We start from the raw sequence: 20,426 nt of genomic DNA on the forward strand, positions 1-20,426 counted from the left end.
ATTCATAGCACAGATAATCCTGAGTGAATTGTGAATAATGATGAGTGAGAAAGTTACAGACACATAAATATCAAACCCCCAAGACATGCTAACCTCTCACCATTACAATAGTGTGAGGTTAGAATTTTGAGGGGGTATGATATTTATGCCTTTGTAACTTTCTCATTCATCATTATTCACCATTTATTCAGGATTATCTGTAATTATGGAATCATCCATATTCATGTAGGAGTGTTTAGAAACATATGATATTCTTATTTACAATATAAGTGACTCCAAAATTACAATACATTATTTACCATTCATTTCTGCACCAAATGATCTGAAACACAACCAAAACAATCAGCAAATGCATCCACCAGTCACAAGCTTGGTGTAATCATTGTGCGTTATGAATATGGGACAAAATACTTAACTTTTTACTAATTTTATACTTTTGGTCCCTCAATGTATGGGTGAAAATTCCCTCAAATTAAAGCACTTTAACCTCATAGTCATTGTATATTTTCAAATCCAAAGTGTTGTGTTGGAGTACAGAGCCAAAACAACAACAACAAATGTGAATGTGTGTGTGTGTGTGTATTTATTGATCTATTCTACAGTATCTTCACTATCTAATCATATTTCTGCTTCAGTCATTCAATGTGTCCCTCTAAAATGACCTGTGTATTAATTTAGGAAGTTTTCCAACATGCATTAGTCAATACAAATATAGCCATAATAGTTTAATCCTAAAATGCGTGATTATGGGCCTTACTGTAAATCAAACGAGATCAGATCATAACACATTTTAATAGCATTTACAACTTTTTTTTTACATATCCCGCATTATGGATGTTAAATCTCACTGAAATAACCGAAAGTTAGGCTACTTTATATTCAATGTGTACCTTTGATACATTTAGTCATGGATACGTGGTATTGGGCATTTCCGGGGAAGTTATAGCCACTCCCTGCAGTTTTGTTGGATTGATGGGTTGTCACTAGTTACCCCAGCCACAAAGTTGGCTAATGAAGGTCATCGTAAAATGTATGGGGGAAAAAATCGCCCTAATTTAAGGTTAGGGTTGGATATAATGTTAGCAGTGTGATTTTAAGAATATCATTTGTAGAAATACGCGGGTTTAGCCATAATTAGGACTTCGTGGCTGTGGTAACTAGTGAACACCGGGTTGATGATCTCGAGGGAGGGTCCTAACAAAGAACAGAAGCGACTCCACAATGGGAGGTTTGGCGGAGACTTCTTATAATATAGTACTAGTGTATTTTCTGTTTTTATGCCATGGATATGTTTTTAAAATTAATTGTATCATTTACACTTACCCACATGATATTGTGCTGTAACGTAACCAGTCTGGGCGGGAGAGCATGGTTGACAGCTTCTTCCTTGTCTTTTCGAGAGTTTTGAATGGCAATGACATGGCACTTCCAACTTCTAATGTAATGTTTGCTATCGTGCTAACACTTGGTAGCCTAACACTTTGCAAAGTGTAGTGTTCCCGGCAGATACGTCTATTTCTAAGCAACATTGTTTCTGGTGTAGGCTACACCTCGCGCCTGCCTTTGAACTAATGTAACATGAAATCACAAGTTGCTGTACCCTACCCGTTTACACATTCTAACACAAAAAGATACTGTACATTACTAGCATTAGACACACACAGACTGAGCTGAATTCAACACATTTTCTAAAGAGGCAAGTATAGGCTACCGAAGAAAATCATGTGCCCGAGAGCAGCCAGCGAGGCACAAGGCATTAAACTTACATTTCACCCTAGAGTCACTACGTGTACTTGGCTATTTTAGGACAAGCAATGTCCAGACAATCAATGTCGACCTGGCATAGCCTACCTATTCTGTCAAAACGTTCCAAATGTAAAAAATGGAACTAGATTTCATTCTGCTGTAAATGCCTCTTCAAACTTTGACTCTAGTAGCATATTTTGAGATTTCACTGTCCTAGTTTGTTTATACTGTATATCCCATATCCTTATTTAGGGAGGCAATCATTCCATATCCTTGCCCAAATATGAACTGTTTGATCCTCATGTCTTCCCATTTTATTATTATAATTTTCATGTGATTCATTCCAATGTGACTGTCAGACAGCTTCCATGACCAGCTGCTGGAGGACAGTCGGTTCCTTAGGGCAGACCGTCGCCTGGACACAGAACTAGTGGATAAGCTCATCCTGCAGCTCAACAGGATCTACCCGCAGATCCTCACAGACAAGGAGGCCACCAAAGTGAGTCTTGCTCCCCAGTAAAATAATTTTGACCCAGGGTAGTGGTAACTCCTACTGGTAGTAAGAGTCAGAGAATGACTACTTGTTTCATTGTCAGACCAGCGCCAGTAACACAATGTTAAAATTGAGTAATAGGCTAGCGTTCACAGAAAATGTGTCTCTGAATTCCTGGAATGCTGAATATGATTTGATGATCCAGTTTAGGGACCTTGATGTGCCCACCTGCGTCCGACTGGCCGAGCTCCTGGCTCACCTACAGGGGAAAGGTGAAGAGGCCTGCCGGGAGTTCTACCGGGCACTTCACCTGCATGTGGAAGAGGTGTACTTCAGCCTACCCACGCGTCTCCGCCTCAGAGGTTAGTCTCTCCGACTGCAATCAGTCACTGGAGATCTGACATTTGTTCTCATTATTATTCACACCAAAATACCTTTTTTTACTCCAGTTTATTTTAGTAAATGCTTTCTTAACACTTATTTTTATTAACTGTGCATTGTTGGTTAAGGGCTTGTAAAGTAAGCATTTCACTGTAAAGTCTACACGTGTTGTATTCGGCACGTGACAAATAAAATGTGATTTGATTGAGTGAGGATGACATTATCGCTGACATTTTGCAATCTCTTTCCCAGATTCTATAGACCCGTTCACGACTGCAGCCTCACCCACTCAGCAGAGATATGTGCTAAATGACAGAGGTAAGCTATACTCACAGAAAGTGCACACTCTGTCACTTACCAACACATGTACTGTAAACACACATGCCCTTTACGGTACACACCTCTCTTTCTCACATACTGTCTTCTGCTCTCTCTTCCCTCTCCAGGTCATATGTTCTTCCTGAGTTGTTTCAGTGTTGCAGTTGGGGTGGCTCTACTACATTACTATGGCGGTGAGTAAAATTGTTGTTGTTTATTTCCGAAAGAAAACAGACCAGTAGGAACACCAGAAATCATACATTTTTACAGCTCGTCTGTACTCCTGTAGACTTTAAAAAAATAAAAATCTTAATGAAAATTGCATCTTCATGTTATGACAAATCAAACTTTATTTAAAGTGCAATCGGATGACACTTTACAATTAAACAAACAAGGAAGAAGCAGTGAAAATAATGAGAAAAATAACATAAAACACAAAGGATGTCTAAAACAATAACATCACAGATTTTAAAAAGTGTATTTTTATGTCATTTAAAACGCTCTAGTGTTTGCATCTCATACCTGACAGGGCAAGCTTTTTCATTGGTTTTGGGCTTTTACACCTATTCAGTTTTCATTAGGTTGAAGTTGTCAATGCTATCATGATTATTTGTTGGGGAATAAAACAAAGTTGAACAGTCCATGTGTTGTCCTGCAGAGGCCAAAGTAACAAGGGGCAGCAGGGCTCTTGGCATGGCTGCTCTTGGATTGGGTCGACGAGCCCAAGAGGTTCTCATATGGTACACTGAAGACCCCATCAGGAAGTAGTGGGTGTGTCTCCAACACCACTAGCACATCAGAACACACACTCCAGAGGTGCTTCTGGACATCCACACTACACTACACCCTTTTCACACTACCGTGCCAGCCTGAACCAAACTCTGCTAGTTACAGCAACTACGGTTAGTACAGCTTGGTTGGGCTCTATTCGATTCGTCTCAGTAGGGCCTTAAAGCCCTTAAGTCATTGTTTTTTTACAACTCTGTAAATACATCTTTTGGGTTTAAGGATCTTACTTTCGCTGACAATTTTTCATACAGCTCTGTTTTTATGGACTTTCATTGTCCTAATAATGGTTAGTTATAGACATGCCTCTTCTCTGGTGAAAGCAACTATTATTACACTAAATGTAAGCCTATGTTACTGAATAGCATCAGAGATTCTGTCTGCATTCATCTTAATTTGTGTGGCGTGGACACAGTAGACATGTAGGGGTTTGTACAGAATACCCAGAGACCAGGCTCACTTTAAATATGGAACCTTTTCCAGGGTATGTGTTGTACTGCTCAGTATACTCAGGGGATTGACATTAGAAAACATACATTTATTTGGTGTATTTATAAGATGATATGTTTAATTTGTTCAAGAAAAAAACAACCAAGCACTAAATGTATTGCTATTTGTTTTGTGATAATGTCTCTGTTGTCAGGGAGATTATGAGAAACACAAATGTAATAACAATGTTATAATATATGCCCAGTGTTTGGCTTGGGCTAAATGTCCACCACATAATGTCTTTACATTAGATGAATCCAGGTCCACTATGTTTGTATATCTAGGCACAGTTTAATGAATGTGTGACCTAGCGATATCAGAGAGATTGCAATATGTTCACTAGAACTATCACGTTATAGTGATTGACTTATCTCCTGATGTTTAAAGCTGGAATCCTTCATGGTGAAACTGCTATGTCCGTTTGCCACAACAAAGAGGTTACTGTAAACAACAAACAGTTTTTACTCTCTGACATCATTGGACGTGTAAAAGAACAGCAGAATATCTTCTGCATTTTTATTTTGGTGTGAGGCTCCTTACCTCCGGTTCGCCAACAAAACAATGGCGGTGTGGCGGACAGTAGCGCTGTTTCCCCTACTGCGGATTCCATCTTTAAATATTTTTTGAGTGAAAATGGTACTAAGTCACTGTTTTTGAAAGTGTTCTTTTTTTATTATGCCCACTAAAAAAAACAATACAAATTAATACATTTCAGGTCTCAACTGTGTTGTTTCACCTCGGAGTCTATTTCTCTCTCACTTTTCTCAAATGTTAAGAATTTTCAAAGCCTTCTCTAACCAACATGTCTTATGTTTTCTCTTACACATGCATGAAGCCTTTGTTCACTAACTTGCTGTAATTATGTTTAGTTTGTTAAGGTCAATATTGTTAATGGGGGAAGTAGATTATAAGGCTTATACTGTTTTATAGTAGGGAACAGCATGTTAAATACACATTTAACCTACCAGATATAATCCATGTGTAGACATAGAGCTGTGATACACCAGTAATACCTACTCTTTTTATGTCTAAACGTGGAAGTTAGGAGTCTCCCCACAGACTAACTGTCTTAGTCTCTCAAGTGCCTTCATTAGCCTTTCCATGCATGGACAATAAAAAAACAATATCTGAACAAATTGTTGTATTTTATTCACAAACTTCATTTCAGAGTAGTAAAGTGTTCTACTGCATATAGTGCATAAAACTTATATTAAGTGGAGTTAAATGATTTGGTCCTTCATTTACAAAAATAGAAAAACTATTATACTGTCAAGGCTAAACGAGGCATGACATACACACTTCCAACACAAATATATACACTGAGTGTACAAAAGATTATGAACATCTGCTCTTTCCATGACAGACTGACCAGGTGAAAGCTATGATCCCCTATTGATGTCACTTCAATCAGTGTAGATGAAGGGAGGAGACCGGTTAAATAATAATTTTAAAGTCTTGAGACAATTGAGACATGTATGTGTACCATTCAATGGGGGGGATAACTCCATAAATATTAGGAAGGTGTCCTTTAATATTTTGTACCGTATATGACAGGAGATTGGTGGCACCTTAATTGGGGAGGAAGGGCTTGTGGTAATGGCTGGAGCAGAATGACTGGAATGGTGTCAAATATGTTTGATTTCATTCACTCCATTCCGGCCATTATTATGAGCTGTCCTCTCCTCAGCAGCATCCTGTGGTGTATATACATGTACATTTAAATTCTAACTATACATACTGTATCTGACAGATCTGAGATTACATATATAAGGCAGCATGCACAGTCCCCCTCTGATACCAAGTTGAGGTTTGTTGACTGTTAGGTTGCAAAAGTCTGGTAACTTAAACCTGGTTATTTTGGGATAGTTATTTGAATTTTTTAACCATTAATATTCTGTAAACTGTACAGTACTGCCTGAATATATCATTGTACAGCAGAGAGGAGCGGATATAATCAGAGTCATGTATGAGCCTGGGCCTACATATTGTGTGTGTATATATATATATATATATATATATATATATATATATATATATATATATATACACAATATGTAGGCCCAGGCTCATACATGACTCCGATTATATCCGCTCCTCTCTGCTGTACAATGACGTACACATGTTTAGCATGGGGCTGTGGTCAAAGCATTTACAGTGGTGGAAAAAGGACCCAATTGTCATACTTGAGTAAAATAAATGATAGAAAATGACTGAAGTGAAAGTCACCCAGCAAAATACTACTTGAGTAAAAGTATTTGGTTTTAAATATACAATACTTAAGTATCAACAGTAAATGTAATTGCTAAAATATATTAAGTCAAATGTAAAATTCCTTATATTAAGAAAACCAGACAGCACAATTTTCTGTTTTTAATTTACGGATAGCCAGGGGCACACCAACACTCGGACATCATTTACAAATGAAGTATTTGTGTTTAGTGAGTCCGCCAGATCAGAGGCAGTAGGGATGATTAGGGTTGTTCTCTTGATAAGTGTGTGAATTTGATCATTTTCTGTCCTACTAAGCATTCAAAATATAATGAGTACTTTTGGATGGCAGGGAAAATGTATGGAGTAAAAAGTACATTATTTTCTTTAGGATTGTAGTGAAGTAAAAGTTGTCAAAAATATAAATAGTAATGTACAGATACCCCCAAAAACGATTTAAGTATTACTTTAAAGTATTTTTTTTATTAAGTACTTTTCACCACTGTGTTTACAGCACACCCAGATAAGCTGAAGTCCAAAAACATCTGCAAACCTCTACTGCATTAACGATAGCAGTTAAGACAGCTGTGCTTTGGGTTTTAGCTAGGGTGGTAAAAATATAGAAATACTTGTTTATGTACAGAGCTAAAAGTAGAATGAAGACTCTTGCACGCGTGCGCAGCAGCTGGGTGTGTACATCAAGTATTTCTAGAACAAAGTCACCACGACAGCGGCTCTGGGATATGTATAAAATAACCCTGTAGATCATATAACTTTCACTGATATGCGGATGACACACAGCTGTACATTTCAATGAAACATGGTGAAGCCCCAAAATTGCCCTCGCTAGAAGCCTGTGTTTCAGACATAAGGAAGTGGATGGCTGCAAACTTTCTACTTTTAAACTCGGACAAAACAGAGATGCTTGTTCTAGGTCCCAAGAAACAAAGAGATCTTCTGTTGAATCTGACAATTCATCTTAATGGTTGTACAGTCGTCTCAAATAAAACTGAAGGACATCGGCGTTACTCTGGACCCTGATCTCTCTTTTGACAAACATATCAAGACTGTTTCAAGGACAGCTTTTTACCATCTACATAACATTGCAAAAATCAGAAACTTTCTGTCCAAAAATTATGCAGAAAAATGTATCCATGCTTTTGTAACTTCTAGGTTAGACTACTGCAATGCTCTACTTTCCGGCTACCCGGATAAAGCACTAAATAAACTTCAGTTAGTGCTATATACGGCTGCTAGAATCCTGACTAGAACCAAAACAAATTGATCATATTACTCCAGTGCTAGCCTCCCTACAGTGGCTTCCTGTCATGGCAAGAGCTGATTTCAAGGTTTTACTGCTAACCTACAAAGAATTACATGGGCTCGCTCATACCTATTTCTCTGATTTGATCCTGCCGTACATACCTACACGTACGCTATGGTCAAAAGACACAGGCCTCCTAATTGTCCCGAGAATTTCTAAGCAAACAGCTGGAGGTAGGGCTTTCTCCTATAGAGCTCAATTTTTATGGAATGGTCTGCCTACCCATGTGAGAGACGCAAACTCGGTCTCAACCTTTAAGTCTTTACTGAAGACTCATCTCTTCAGTGGGTCTTATCATTGAGTGTAGTCTGGCCCAGGAGTGTGAGGGTGAACGGAAAGGCTCTGGAGCAACGAACCGCCCTTGCTGTCTCTGCCTGGCCGGTTCCCCTCTTTCCACTGGGATTCTTAGCCTCTAACCCTATTACAGGGGCTGAGTCACTGGCTTACTGGTGCTCTTTCATGCCGTCCCTAGGAGGGGTGCGTCACTTGAGTGGGTTGAGTCACTGATGTGATCTTCCTGTCTGGGTTGGCGCCCCCCCTTGGGTTGTGCCGTTTGCGGAGATCTTTGTGGCCTATACTCGGCCTTGTCTCAGGATGGTAAGTTGGTGGTTGAAGATATCCCTCTAGTGGTGTAGGGGTTGTGCTTTGGCAAAGTGGGTGGGGTTATATCCTTCCTGTTTGGCCCTGTCCGGGGGTATCATCAGATGGGGCCACAGTGTCTCCTGACCCCTCCTGTCTCAGCCTCCAGTATTTATGCTGCAGTAGTTTGTGTCGGGGGGCTAGGGTCAGTTTGTTATATCTGGAGTACTTCTCCTGTCTTATCCGGTGTCCTGTGTGAATTTAAGTATGCTCTCTCTAATTCTTTCTTTCTCTCTCTCGGAGGACCTGAGCCCTAGGACCATGCCTCAGGACTACCTGGAATGATGACTCCTTGCTGTCCCCAGTCCACCTGGCCGTGCTGCTGCTCCAGTTTCAACTGTTCTGCCTGCGGCTATGGAATCCTGACCTGTTCACCGGACGTGCTACCTGTCCCAGACCTATTATTTGACCATGCTGGTCATTTATGAACATTTGAACATCTTGGCCATGTTCTGTTATAATCTCCACCCGGCACAGCCAGAAGAGGACTGGCCACCCCTCATAGCCTGGTTCCTCTCTAGGTTTCTTCCTAGGTTTTGTCCTTTCTATGGAGTTTTTCCTAGCCAACGTGCTTCAACACCTGCATTGCTTGCTGTTTGGGGTTTTAGGCTGGGTTTCTGTACAGCACTTTGAGATATCAGCTGATGTACGAAGGGCTATATAAATAAGTTTGATTTGATATTTGAAAAGGCAATAAATGAACACCATTGGACATTGAACAATGTAATGTTCTAACAGCATGTAAATAGCAACTGCTTAAGTGTGTGACGTAACATCATGAAGTAGGGTAAATGACCAGGGGAAGACAAAGTTGACTAATTCTGATCTTGATAATGCAACTGAGAATCTGATTGAGATCCTGAGAAATGAATATGGAAAGCCAAAGACAAAGATGGTCAACTCTGAGTTTGTAAATGCCTCTGAAATGTTGACTGGCTGTGGATATGAAAGGCCAGTGTGAGTCCTGTAGAGTTGATCTATCCATTGTCTTTGACGTAACAGAGAACCTGATGGCTTGAGGCCTATAGAAGACTGGATCCCTGAAATTCTCTGGCCTGTAAAGTAGCAGTAATTGGGTTAGTACAGCTTTGCAGCTATGGTAGGTAATTACAATATCAAACATTTAATATAAGATTCACCTATGTGTGACAGTACTGTAACTGTAACAGTAGGCCTACCTACGTATACACAAAAGTATGTGGACACTGCTTCAAATTAGTGGATTCGGCTATTTCAGCCACACATTGCTGACAGTTGTAAAATGTCGAGCACACAGTCATGCAATCTCCATAGACAAACACTGGCAGTAGAATGGCCTTACTGAAGAGCTCAGTGATTTTCAATGTAGCACCTTCATAAGATGCCACCTTTCCAACAAGTCAGTTTGTAAAATTTCTGCCCTGCTATAGCTGCCCCGGTCAACTGTAAGTGCTGTTATTGTGAAGTGGAAACGTTTAGGAGCAACAACGGCTCAGTTGCGAAGTGGTAGGCCACTTATGCGCTGAGTGTAAAAATCGTCTGTCCTCGGTTGCAACACTCACTACTGAGTTCCAAATTGCCTCTGGTAGCAACGTCAGCACAATAACTGTTTGTCAGGAGCTTCATGAAATGGGTTTCTATGGCCGAGCAGCCGCACACAAGCCTAAGATCACCATGCGTAATGCCAAGAGTCGGCTGGAGTGGTGTTAAGCTCGTCACCATTAGACTCTGGAGCAGTGGAAATGCGTTCTTTGGAGTGATGAATCACGCTTCACCATCTGGCAGTCCAACAGACGAGTCTGGGTTTAGTGGATGCCAGGAGAATGCTTCCTGCCCCAATGCATAGTGCCAACTGTAAAGTTGGGTGGAGGAATAATAATGGTCTGTGGCTGTTTTTCATGGTTCGGGCTCCTTAGTTACAGTGAAGGGAAATCTTAATGCTACATCGTAAAATGACATTCTAGACGATTCTGTGCTTCCAACTTTGTGGCAACAGTTTGATGAAGCCTCTTTCCTGTTTCAGCATGACAATGCCATCGAACACATTTGGGATGAATTGGAATGCCTACTGCATGCCAGGCCTAACTGCTCAACCTCACTAATGCTCTTGTGGCTAAATGGAAGCAAGTCCCACTGCAAAGTTCCCTCATCTAGTGGAAAGCCTTCCCAGAAGAGTGGAAGCTGTTATAGCAGTAAAGGGGGACCAACTCCATATTAATGCCCATGATTTTGGAATGAGATGTTCGACTAGCCGGTGTCCACATACTTTTGGTCATGTAGTGTATTTATAAAGCTCATGTAACCTGAATTTGACATGCAACTCTCATACATGTATGATTACCAAACACTACCAAAGTATGTGAGTATTGTATATATAACACTAGTATAATGCCTTTACCTGTGTACTATCTGATGACCATGGGTAAGGAGTGAGGGCAGTTAGGAGTTGGTGTTGGGCTTCTGGACGCCAAATGCTGTGATGAAGACATTGACTACAACAATGATGAAGACGAGTGCTGTGGTGACATTCTCCATAATGTTCAGCTTGAAGTGCATGCTCTCATCATTCACGTTCCACTTTACTACAGAACAAGAGAGAGACACCAAAATATGTTGAGGATTAATTTACTGTCTCCAAGCATGTCCTCAATCCAACCAACAGAGGGAGCTATGCCAGTGTTTTCAAGTGTTGCTTCTAAGAGTGGGGGCACTGTTTGAATTCCTTAAAAGTGCATTCTTCCCCTCTCCCTTCTTTGAAGTAATTACTGAGTGCGTAGACAAAATTGGACAAGTAGACAAGATTGGACAAGTGAACTCAGCTCTACCACATGGTGGCCCGCCTGGCTTTTTAACCATCATTTATTCAGCATTGTCTTACTAATCATTATTGAACCATCTGATATGAAGATACAGCCTTTGACATTTCCTACCCTCAGGTGAATTATTATCTAGGACATTCATTATATTCCTCACTGGAGATGGCTAATATGTTGTGGAGATTGAGGTGAGAGTTAGTTAGGGCCCAGTTTAGTTTAGCATTTTTCAAATGCTCTCAGTGCAGACACACAACTCCTGTAACATTAGCAATTCCCCCTCAGGACATTAAGCTGAGTATTCCTAATTTGAACCAGCTCAGAGGAGAAATACAACACCCAATGGTCTCATTCCTGAACTCTCCCACACACACAATGGGAGCCCCTGGCAGGGGAACATAAGGATATTATGGCCAGGGGTGTGATGGACCAGGCTTCACTCAGTACACAGATAATATTGTGTTTGCTAAGAGAGCCAATCTCAGGCCGACAGACACACATATGGCTCTAATTTTGTCTGCCGTTGAGGCACTAGGTCAAAAAGCATGTTAGTTTGCAATTTCGCCATGTAAAAACTGGCACACTGGCATTTTCTAGGTTCGGCAACTTACCTGTCTAACATCAGCCCGTTTGCGCTGAAGTGCGAGGGGTGGCAATATTTGAGTTGTGTCTTTAAAAACAAGTGCAAAAGTGACCATTTCATGCAGCGCTAGTGGGAAGTTAAAGACACACAAAACGTAGGTCTTAATGGTAACACAGTTGATGATAGCATGGATTTTGGGAGAAGAAGCTCAACCGTGACACACAATGCCCATAGAAGAGAGAGTGCCTTTTGTGCAGGTGAATCTCATACTTAGAAACAATAAAAAAAAAGATTGGTTTCCCCTATTTCATTTAATTTGATTAAAAACCAAGCATAGCCTCCCCTCCCCTTAATCAAGGCTCGTTTAGCCGCATCGCATAGATGGGTCTTTTTATCCTGGTCATTAGCCAAGTAGCGTATGAATAACAGGGTTTTAAATGGTCTACCGAGAGTGCTTTGAAATATTTTGTTATTTTCCCTCATGCCTTTTCATTATTCACAATTCACATACCTGCATACTTCATTTTGCTTGTTCAAGTAGGCTGTCCATCCCTATTTTCAAAGACCGCCTCTCGTCCGATTAAATGCCTCGCACATAGGCAACAATACAATTGACAGGAGCCTAGTATCTTGTATAGACGTGCAAATGTTATACCTAAAGACATTTAGGCCTTCATGTGCACCCAGTGCCATGGAACTAGAGAAGTGATTTATGATGTCATGCTTCTGACCCCATCCTATTTAGAAATATTGTTGTTGTTTTTCTGTTTCATACCGAGCTCTCCATAGGCTACCTTTACCCTAGGCCTAAGCTACTAAGACTGGTTCAACAGCAAAGTGTTGTGCCTTTTTTATCCTGGCCTTTCACAGTAGCCTATCCATAAAAGGTGTTTAAATGGTCTGTTAGTCAGAGAGCCTTGAATTTAAAATGTACTGCACAACATCATCATAATGACATCATAATTTGAATTAACATGCTATATTACCATGGAAATTATTGCATCACAATACCAGGCAACCAGTGTACCCAGGAGTTTACCAGTACAATTGTCAGGATAAGAGGTTCCAAACCCGTTCTATTCATTATATTTCTACGCTCCTGGCCCCACGCCTCATCAATCTATGGCTACGTCCCAAATATCGCTCCTCCCTCCCAAAGTGTGCACTGCCCTTCACTGATTTGAAAGAAAAAATGGAATGACTGGGATAAGAAATATGGTGGAAACTCTTAGCTCATGCCTCCACCAATCTAATGCTTTTACATTTGTGGGAAGTATTGAATGACTTCACTCTTCAGTAGAAAGGCAATATTATTGGGAAGCAAACAGTTGCTGGTTAGCGCCAGAGCCAGACAGAGTGTGGATTACTTTCTTCATATACCCCTGGGGGGGATTAATAAAGTTGAATAGAATAGAATTGAGACCCACCGATGAAGATGAGCAGGATGCCCACTGTGACCTGCAGGATGAGGGAGATGGAGATGAGAGTGATGAGAGGTTTGTAGAAGGTGAAACCTGGGCCCTGCTCCAGGACAGCCTTCAGCTGAGAGGCGTTGGCCATGAGTAATGCCACGTCCAGCATGCTCTCTGCTGCACTCTTCTTATTGGCGTAGTGGTTCATGTTCAGAGCACCCCCCGTCGCCCTGTGATTCCTGCCCCTAAGGTGTGGAACCTAACATGAATAGAGAGACTAACATTAGTACAACATAGACTAGACAAAGACATCAATTATGTTCAGTATAAACATAACGTATATCTAGCCCTATGTCTATCTATCCTTATGTCTATGAACTTAACTCAGGTACATCACTGTCTGGTTACAGTTGTAAGTGAACCTGTAGGAGAGCACACTGTTAGTTATTTATTATTATTATATAAGAGGCTGGTGCTATGCTACATTATATGAACACTATGATGAGTTAATGTCCTCACTGAACTTTTTACTATGTCATACTGACCTTCAGCTTATTTAGGATAAAGTTTTAATGGAAGTATGTGGACATTTTGGGGATTCCTACAGTGACTCTGCTGTGGATTTGTGGGAAATGAAAGTGTTGTGGGACTATTTTAACAGGAAGTGTGACCATGCCCTCGGTCCATGGTGACTGCGCACCGTGCACAGAGAACTGATAGAAAGGAAGAGAGGTCAAGAGATCATGTGCTATGTCTTCTCTTCAGTTTCTTGCCAACCAGGGTGTAGATACTGAAACTGTAAACCAGGAGAAAGCAGTTCACCCTGTGGAGGAAGGTCTCTTCTCTACTTTACCACCCTGCAGTAGAGCGGGTTGGAAAATACGAAGTTAAATTGTTACATCATTGAAAAAGTGGGATTCCTAAACCAAACATTACCCAGGCGTCTTTGTGGGTTGAGGACAGAGTGTTTATTTTGGGTGGAACTGTCCAGCCTGACCATCCAAAAAACAAGGAGAGCCTTGTGCCCAGGTTGGCAGTGTAAAACAGAGAAGCCCACATGCCTCTCACCTCCTCTAAAAACACTCACAGCCCACAGAGGAAAAAGTTGTCCTTGTGACCGAGGCTAGCAATGGTTGGACAGTTACTTCTCTCTGAGAAGCAGCCTGCTTTCCTTCACTGACTTATAACCCTCAAATTCCTGCACTGATCTTTCTTTGTCTTTCATTCATCCCATTCTCTGACTTTCACTCCCTTTCTCTGGCCCAGTTTTGGGTGTGACATTTTCTCACTCAATCTTGTTGCCCATCTCGCTGTCCTTCAAATGGGCTAGATTCCTATACTGCTGTATTCAAATTTTAACAATGTTCTAGAAATACTTAATGAGGGAACCTTCTCATGGCCTTGTTCTCAGTATCTGGTTATCTGTCCCTCTCCCTCTCTTGGGCCAAGGAGAGACTTACCTCTGCTGCTTATGTCCAGAGTGTTATAACAGGCTGAGATACAGTACGTGTACTGTATTACGTATTCTGGTGATGCCAGACACTTTTCTTAAGCATGATTGTTGAGTAACAAACAGATCATTGTGGGTCTGAACAGACACTGCTGACCAGTCAATGTTGTTGCTCATGTAAGAGATGGGAGCCCTTCTCAGCTCTCCTTTTCCCTTCTCATCCTCTCCCTTCCTTGTTCATACACTGGTAGTACATTAACTGAACAACTGTTGTTGTTTTACTGTGAGATTCATTTGTGGGCTCTTCATGTTGCTTCTATATGAACAAAACTCAACAATTAGTATAAGCCGCAGGTTTAATATCAACACTGATGGGTAAAAACAAGAAACTCTAACAGAGCTTGATGATTGCACAGTTGTTTTCCATTGAGTTTGATCAGGACTTTTCTAAGTAACATAGTTTCACCTTTATTTAACCAGGTAGTTAGTTGAGCTAGTTGAGAACAAGTTCTCATTTGCAACTGCGACCTGGCCAAGATAAAGCATAGCAATTCGACACATACAACAACACAGAGTTACATATGGAATAAACAAAACATAGTCAATAATACAGTAGAAAAAAAAGTCTATATAAAGTGAGTGCAAATGAGGTAAGATAAGGGAGTTAAGGCAATAAAAAGGCCATGGTGGCGAAGTAATTACAATATAGCAATTTAAACACTGGAATGGTAGATGAGCAGAAGATGAATGTGCAAGTAGAGATACTGGGGTGCAAAGGAGCAAGATACATAAATAAATACAGTATGGGGATGAGGTAGATAAATGGGCTATGTACAGGTGCAGTGATCTGTGAGCAGCTCTGTCAGCTGTTGCTTAATGCTAGTGAGGGAGATATGAGTCTCCAGCTTCAGTGATTTTTGCAGTTTGTTCCAGTCATTGGCAGCAGAGAACTGGAAGGAAAGGCGACCAAAGTAGGAATTGGCTTTGGGGGTGACCAGTGAGATATACCTGTGTGCTACGAGTGGGTGCTGCTATGGTGACCAGTTAGCTGAGATAAGACGGGGCTTTACCTAGCAGAGACTTGTAGATAACCTGTAGCCAGTGGGTTTGGCGACGAGTATGAAGCAAGGGCCAACCAACGAGAGCGTATAGGTCGCAGTGGTTTGTAGTGTATGGGGCTTTGGTGACAAAACGGATGGCACTGTAATAGACTGCATCCAATTTGTTGAGCAGAGTGTTGGAGGCTATTTTATAGATGACATCGCCGAAGTCGATGGATCGGTAGGATGGTCAGTTTTACGAGGGTATGTTTGGCAGCATGAGTGAAGGATGCTTTGTTAGGATATAGGAAACCAATTCTAGATTTAATTTTGGATTGGAGATGCTTAATGTGAGTCTGGAAGGAGAGTTTACAGTCTAACCAGACACCTAGGTATTTGTAGTTGTCCACGTATTCTAAGTCAGAGCCGTCCAGAGTAGTGATGCTGGACGGGTGGGCAGGTGCGGGCAGTGATCGATTGAATAGAATGCATTTAGTTTTACTTGCATTTAAGAGCAGTTGGAGGCCACGGAAGGAGAGTTGTATGGCATTGATGCTCGTCTGGAGGTTAGTTAACACAGTGTCCAAAGAGAGGCCAGAAGTATACAGAATGGTGTTGTCTGCGTAGAGGTGGATCAGAGAATCACCAGCAGCAAGAGCGACATCATTGATGTATACAGAGAAGAGAGTCGGCCCGAGAATTGAACCCTGTGGCACCCCCATAGAGACTGCCAGATGTCCGGACAACAGGCCCTCCGATTTGACACACTGAACTCTATCAGAGAAGTAGTTGGTAAACCAGGTCGAGGCAATCATTTGAGAAACCAAGGCTGTTGAGTCTGCCAATAAGAATGTGGTGATTGACAGAGTCGAAAGCCTTGGCCAGGTCGATGAATTCGGCTGCACAGTAATGTCTCTTATCGATGGCGGTTATGATGTCGTTTAGGACCTTGAGCGTGGCTGAGGTTTACCCATGACCAGCTCTGAAACCAGATTGCATAGCGGAGTGGGATTCGATATGGTCGCTAATCTGTTTGTTAACTTGGCTTTCGAAGACCTTAGAAAGACAGGGTAGGATAGATATAGGTCTGTAGCAGTTTGGGTCTAGAGTGTCACCCCCTTTGAAGAGGGGGATGACCGCGTCAGCTTTCCAATCTTTGGGAATCTCAGACGATATGAAAGAGAGGTTGAACAGGCTAGTAATAGGGGTTGCAACAATTTCGGCAGATAATTTTTAGAAAGAGAGGGTCCAGATTGTCTAACCCGGCTGATTTGTAGGGGTCCAGATTTTGCAGCTCTTTCATTACATCAGCTATCTGGATTTTGGTGAAGGAGAAATGCTGGGGGCTTTGGCGGGTTGCTGTGGAGGGTGCCAGGCAGTTGACCGGGGTAGGGGTAGCCAGGTGGAAAGCTAGAGAAATGCTTATTGAAATTCTCAATTATAGTGGATTTATCGGTGGTAACAGTGTTTCCTTGCCCATTACCTACAGTACTGGTCAAATGTTTGGGCACACCTACTCATTCCAGGGTTTGTCTTTGTTTTTACTATTTTCTACATTGTACAATAATAGTGAAGATAGTTTTGATGTCTTCACTATTATTCTACAATGGAGAAAATAGTCAAAATAAAGAAAAAGTATTGAATGAGCAGGTGTGTCCAAACTTTTGACTGGTACTGTAAATGTCAATCATTTCCAGAATCCCAGGCCATTATGCCACTTTGCTCACAGAGCAGAGCAGGTGAAGACTGGACACCTCCTTTATGTTGCTCAATGCATTGTGATTCACTTGGGATGTTGGACTTTCAAAATATGTTCTTCAAAGAGGGTATTATTTTTTTTAAAGAACTGCAGTGTTTTCTACAACACGCACAACAGACAACCTTGAATAAACCACTGAGGAGAATGACAGAGTTGCAGACAACTCTGGTCTGCCAACCAAACAGATAATTGGACCGCTAAGCATACATGGTCTCTGAGGCTACGTAAACTATTTAGTTTTCGGCAGACCACCAACAAGACAAATCAATACTGAGTGATTTGAAAGTATCCTGCATAATTATGTAAACACTAAATGGGTCTGAAATGGCATCCTATTTCCTAAATAGTGCACTACTTTTGACCAGGTCGCTAGTGCATTACAGTATATAGAGAATAGGCCAGGGGGCCATTTCGGACGCAGACATTGAGTAGGCCTAAACTTAAACTGCTTGGTAGGGAAGGACGTTTACCTTTGCCCAAAGGAATGTTTGTTTTCTGTGCCATATTACACCAAATACTAACCACATAGCACTGAACACTCAGAGCTGTCGCCTCAACATACATCAATGGGGACTTGTGGGGAATTCTACTTGCTTTCCTTTGGCCTTTGACATTGTTATAACCTATTGTTGTGGTGTAACAGGTGTTTACTCTAGGTTAGTAACAAAATGATGTGGCTTTCCCCTTAATATATGCCACCTATTCACAAGCATGGCCCCTGGATAACCTGCTATGAATGTGGGAAGTCACCATTTCTCCCTACTTTCTCATTGTGTAATGTATTTTTAATGCAACACAGTTTGGTTGATTATAAACAACTGACAACAACATTATTGCCATCTTCTAGCTACCAAACATTGTTGGATCAATCGTTTGGTAGATGAAGTTCTCTGATACTTTTCATGATTTGGGTTTTCAAACACATCAACATAATATTTGAAGGATAGTCGATAAAGGGATTCTCCTCGTGTAGGTAGTCTAAATCAGGAGCATGGCTATGATCTCACACGTAATCCTCAACAGGTGGGTTTTGGACTATAACCGATTACTTAATTAGCTGTAATAGAAAACCTGAACTAGTTCAAAGGTTAGTGACAATGGTCTTTGAAAAAGGCCTAAAACGTGATCAAGGGTTGTGTATGCTATATAGTCAAAAGGGTTAAAGCACCCTCCCATAAAATACACACAATTCTAAATGATATGGTTCTGTCTGTATTTAACATTTAATGTGTGGCATTTAATTATCCGTATAGACCTTTTCTTTACGTTCCAAAATACATCTATGTGCCTTTGGTCGATGCTGATGACCATCAACAGGCCCATTGGCTACGCTCCCAATCTCATAAAATATCCACTGTTCGGAGCATAATCCCCATGACAACAGGCACGTGTTGTATTTCTGCGGATTTTCATTTTCAAGAGCATACTGCGTAATCATTACGCGCAAACTGTACTCAAAAACTATGCTAATATGCCCATTATAGACTACGAGTAAGTATATTGTATTGGGTTTGCAATCATTCAGACGAGACTGGTGCTTAATTTAGTATAGTCCTGTTGAAGCCCCACAAAGAAAAGTTTCATCACAGAATATGAGATGTTAATAAATGAACTACCGATTAACATCCGCGTAGCGAGAAATAGTTACATTGTATCCTATATGGTAAACTATAACTGTTAGGTTACAATGTAACCTAGATGCAGTAAACTGCGGCATAGGTTATGGCCATTTTTCTGAGAAAAAAACCCAAACATTTTTACGTAGATTGGGGCTGGTCTCTGTTGAAGACTGCGGACTCACAGCTTCTTGCATCGTAGCCTATCTTACCTCTCCTCCGTTCTCTCCGTCTGCATCTCCGTTCATTTCCATGTTTTCAGTTGCCATATTTGCCTCTTAAATATTTAATTTAAACTAAAGCGGGTTAAAATCCTAAATGTGTTGTGGGAGTCCGTGTCGTTGTGTCTCTGCCAGTGGCCGCCGGGTCGGTCCCTGTGTGAAAAACGCCTAAACGGGAAGAAGTGGAGGACTGACTACAGGGCTTCACTAGGGGGCGTTTCTACACTGGGGTCTAGAGAAACTGAAAGTAGCCTCTGAATTTGCATGTTTTGATAATTAAGGAATGCCCCTTTCATTTGGGCGAAACACAAGGGATTCCACAGAGTTTCACAAAATCTAAAATACTATATAGGGTTTTCATGAATATTGTAAATACCGTTGATCTGATCATTTAAAGGGTCTCTGATTCTAACTTTGGGCTTAGCCTGGTATGTATTTGGTGAATTTGGTGAAAAATATTCCCAAACACCATTTCAACATCATTTGAGTAACGTAACTGTTGCTGAATGCGTCAGAATAATATTCCACTTTCCAATGCTGAAGGTGCCATTTTGCGTACATCTTCAGAATATATTTTCAGAGGCACACTACTAGCAGCAATATACAGTGCATTTGGAAAGTATTCAGACCGCTTCACTTTTGACATATTTTGTTATGTTACAGCCTTATTCTAAAAATGGTCTACACACAATACCCCATAATGACAAAGCAAGACATTTTAGCAAATGTATTAAAAATAAAAATGTTCATATTTAATATACATAACTATTCAGACCCTTTACTCAGTACTTTGTTGAAGCACCTTTGGCTACAAGCTTGGCACACCTCAATTTGGGGAGTTTCTCAAATTCTTCTCTGCAGATCCTCTCAAGCCTCAGGTTGGAAGGGGAGTGTTGCTGCACAGTATTTTCAGGTCTCTCCAGAGATGTTCGATCAGGTTCAAGTCCGGGCTCTGGCTGGGTCACTCAAGGAAAATCAGAGACTTGTCCTGAAGTCACTTCTGTGTTGTCATTGCTTAGGGTCGTTGTCCTGTGGGAAGGTGAACCTTCGGCCCAGTCTGAGGTCCTGAGCATGCTGAAGCAGGTTTTCATCAAGGATATCTCTATACTTTGCTCCGTTCATCATTCCCTTGATCCTGACTAGTCTCCCAGTCCCTGCCGCTGAAAAAC

General features: G+C 41.1%; 2 protein-coding genes across 2 annotated transcripts; one reads left to right on the top strand and one right to left on the bottom strand.

Annotated features, from left to right (window-relative positions):
* The first annotated feature begins 1,066 nt into the window (after positions 1 to 1,066).
* On the top strand, positions 1,067 to 5,349 carry LOC139413732 (caspase recruitment domain-containing protein 19-like). The gene is made up of 6 exons (XM_071161430.1): positions 1,067 to 1,228; positions 2,106 to 2,245; positions 2,445 to 2,601; positions 2,873 to 2,938; positions 3,067 to 3,132; positions 3,597 to 5,349. The coding sequence occupies exons 1-6, from the start codon at positions 1,222 to 1,224 to the stop codon at positions 3,704 to 3,706; spliced, it is 546 nt and encodes a 181-aa protein (XP_071017531.1). The 5' UTR covers positions 1,067 to 1,221; the 3' UTR covers positions 3,707 to 5,349.
* Positions 5,350 to 6,570: 1,221 nt separating this feature from the next.
* On the bottom strand, positions 6,571 to 19,427 carry LOC139414423 (ninjurin-1-like). Its single transcript, XM_071162336.1, has 4 exons — positions 19,249 to 19,427; positions 13,187 to 13,430; positions 10,762 to 10,945; positions 6,571 to 9,439 (listed from the first exon to the last, which is right to left on the bottom strand). The coding sequence occupies exons 1-3, from the start codon at positions 19,303 to 19,305 to the stop codon at positions 10,803 to 10,805; spliced, it is 444 nt and encodes a 147-aa protein (XP_071018437.1). The 5' UTR covers positions 19,306 to 19,427; the 3' UTR covers positions 6,571 to 9,439; positions 10,762 to 10,802.
* Between the last annotated feature and the right edge of the window lie 999 nt (positions 19,428 to 20,426).

The sequence above is a fragment of the Oncorhynchus clarkii genome, chromosome 7 (genome assembly GCF_045791955.1).
Source record: "Oncorhynchus clarkii lewisi isolate Uvic-CL-2024 chromosome 7, UVic_Ocla_1.0, whole genome shotgun sequence".
In the NCBI taxonomy this organism is placed as follows: Eukaryota; Metazoa; Chordata; class Actinopteri; order Salmoniformes; family Salmonidae; genus Oncorhynchus; species Oncorhynchus clarkii.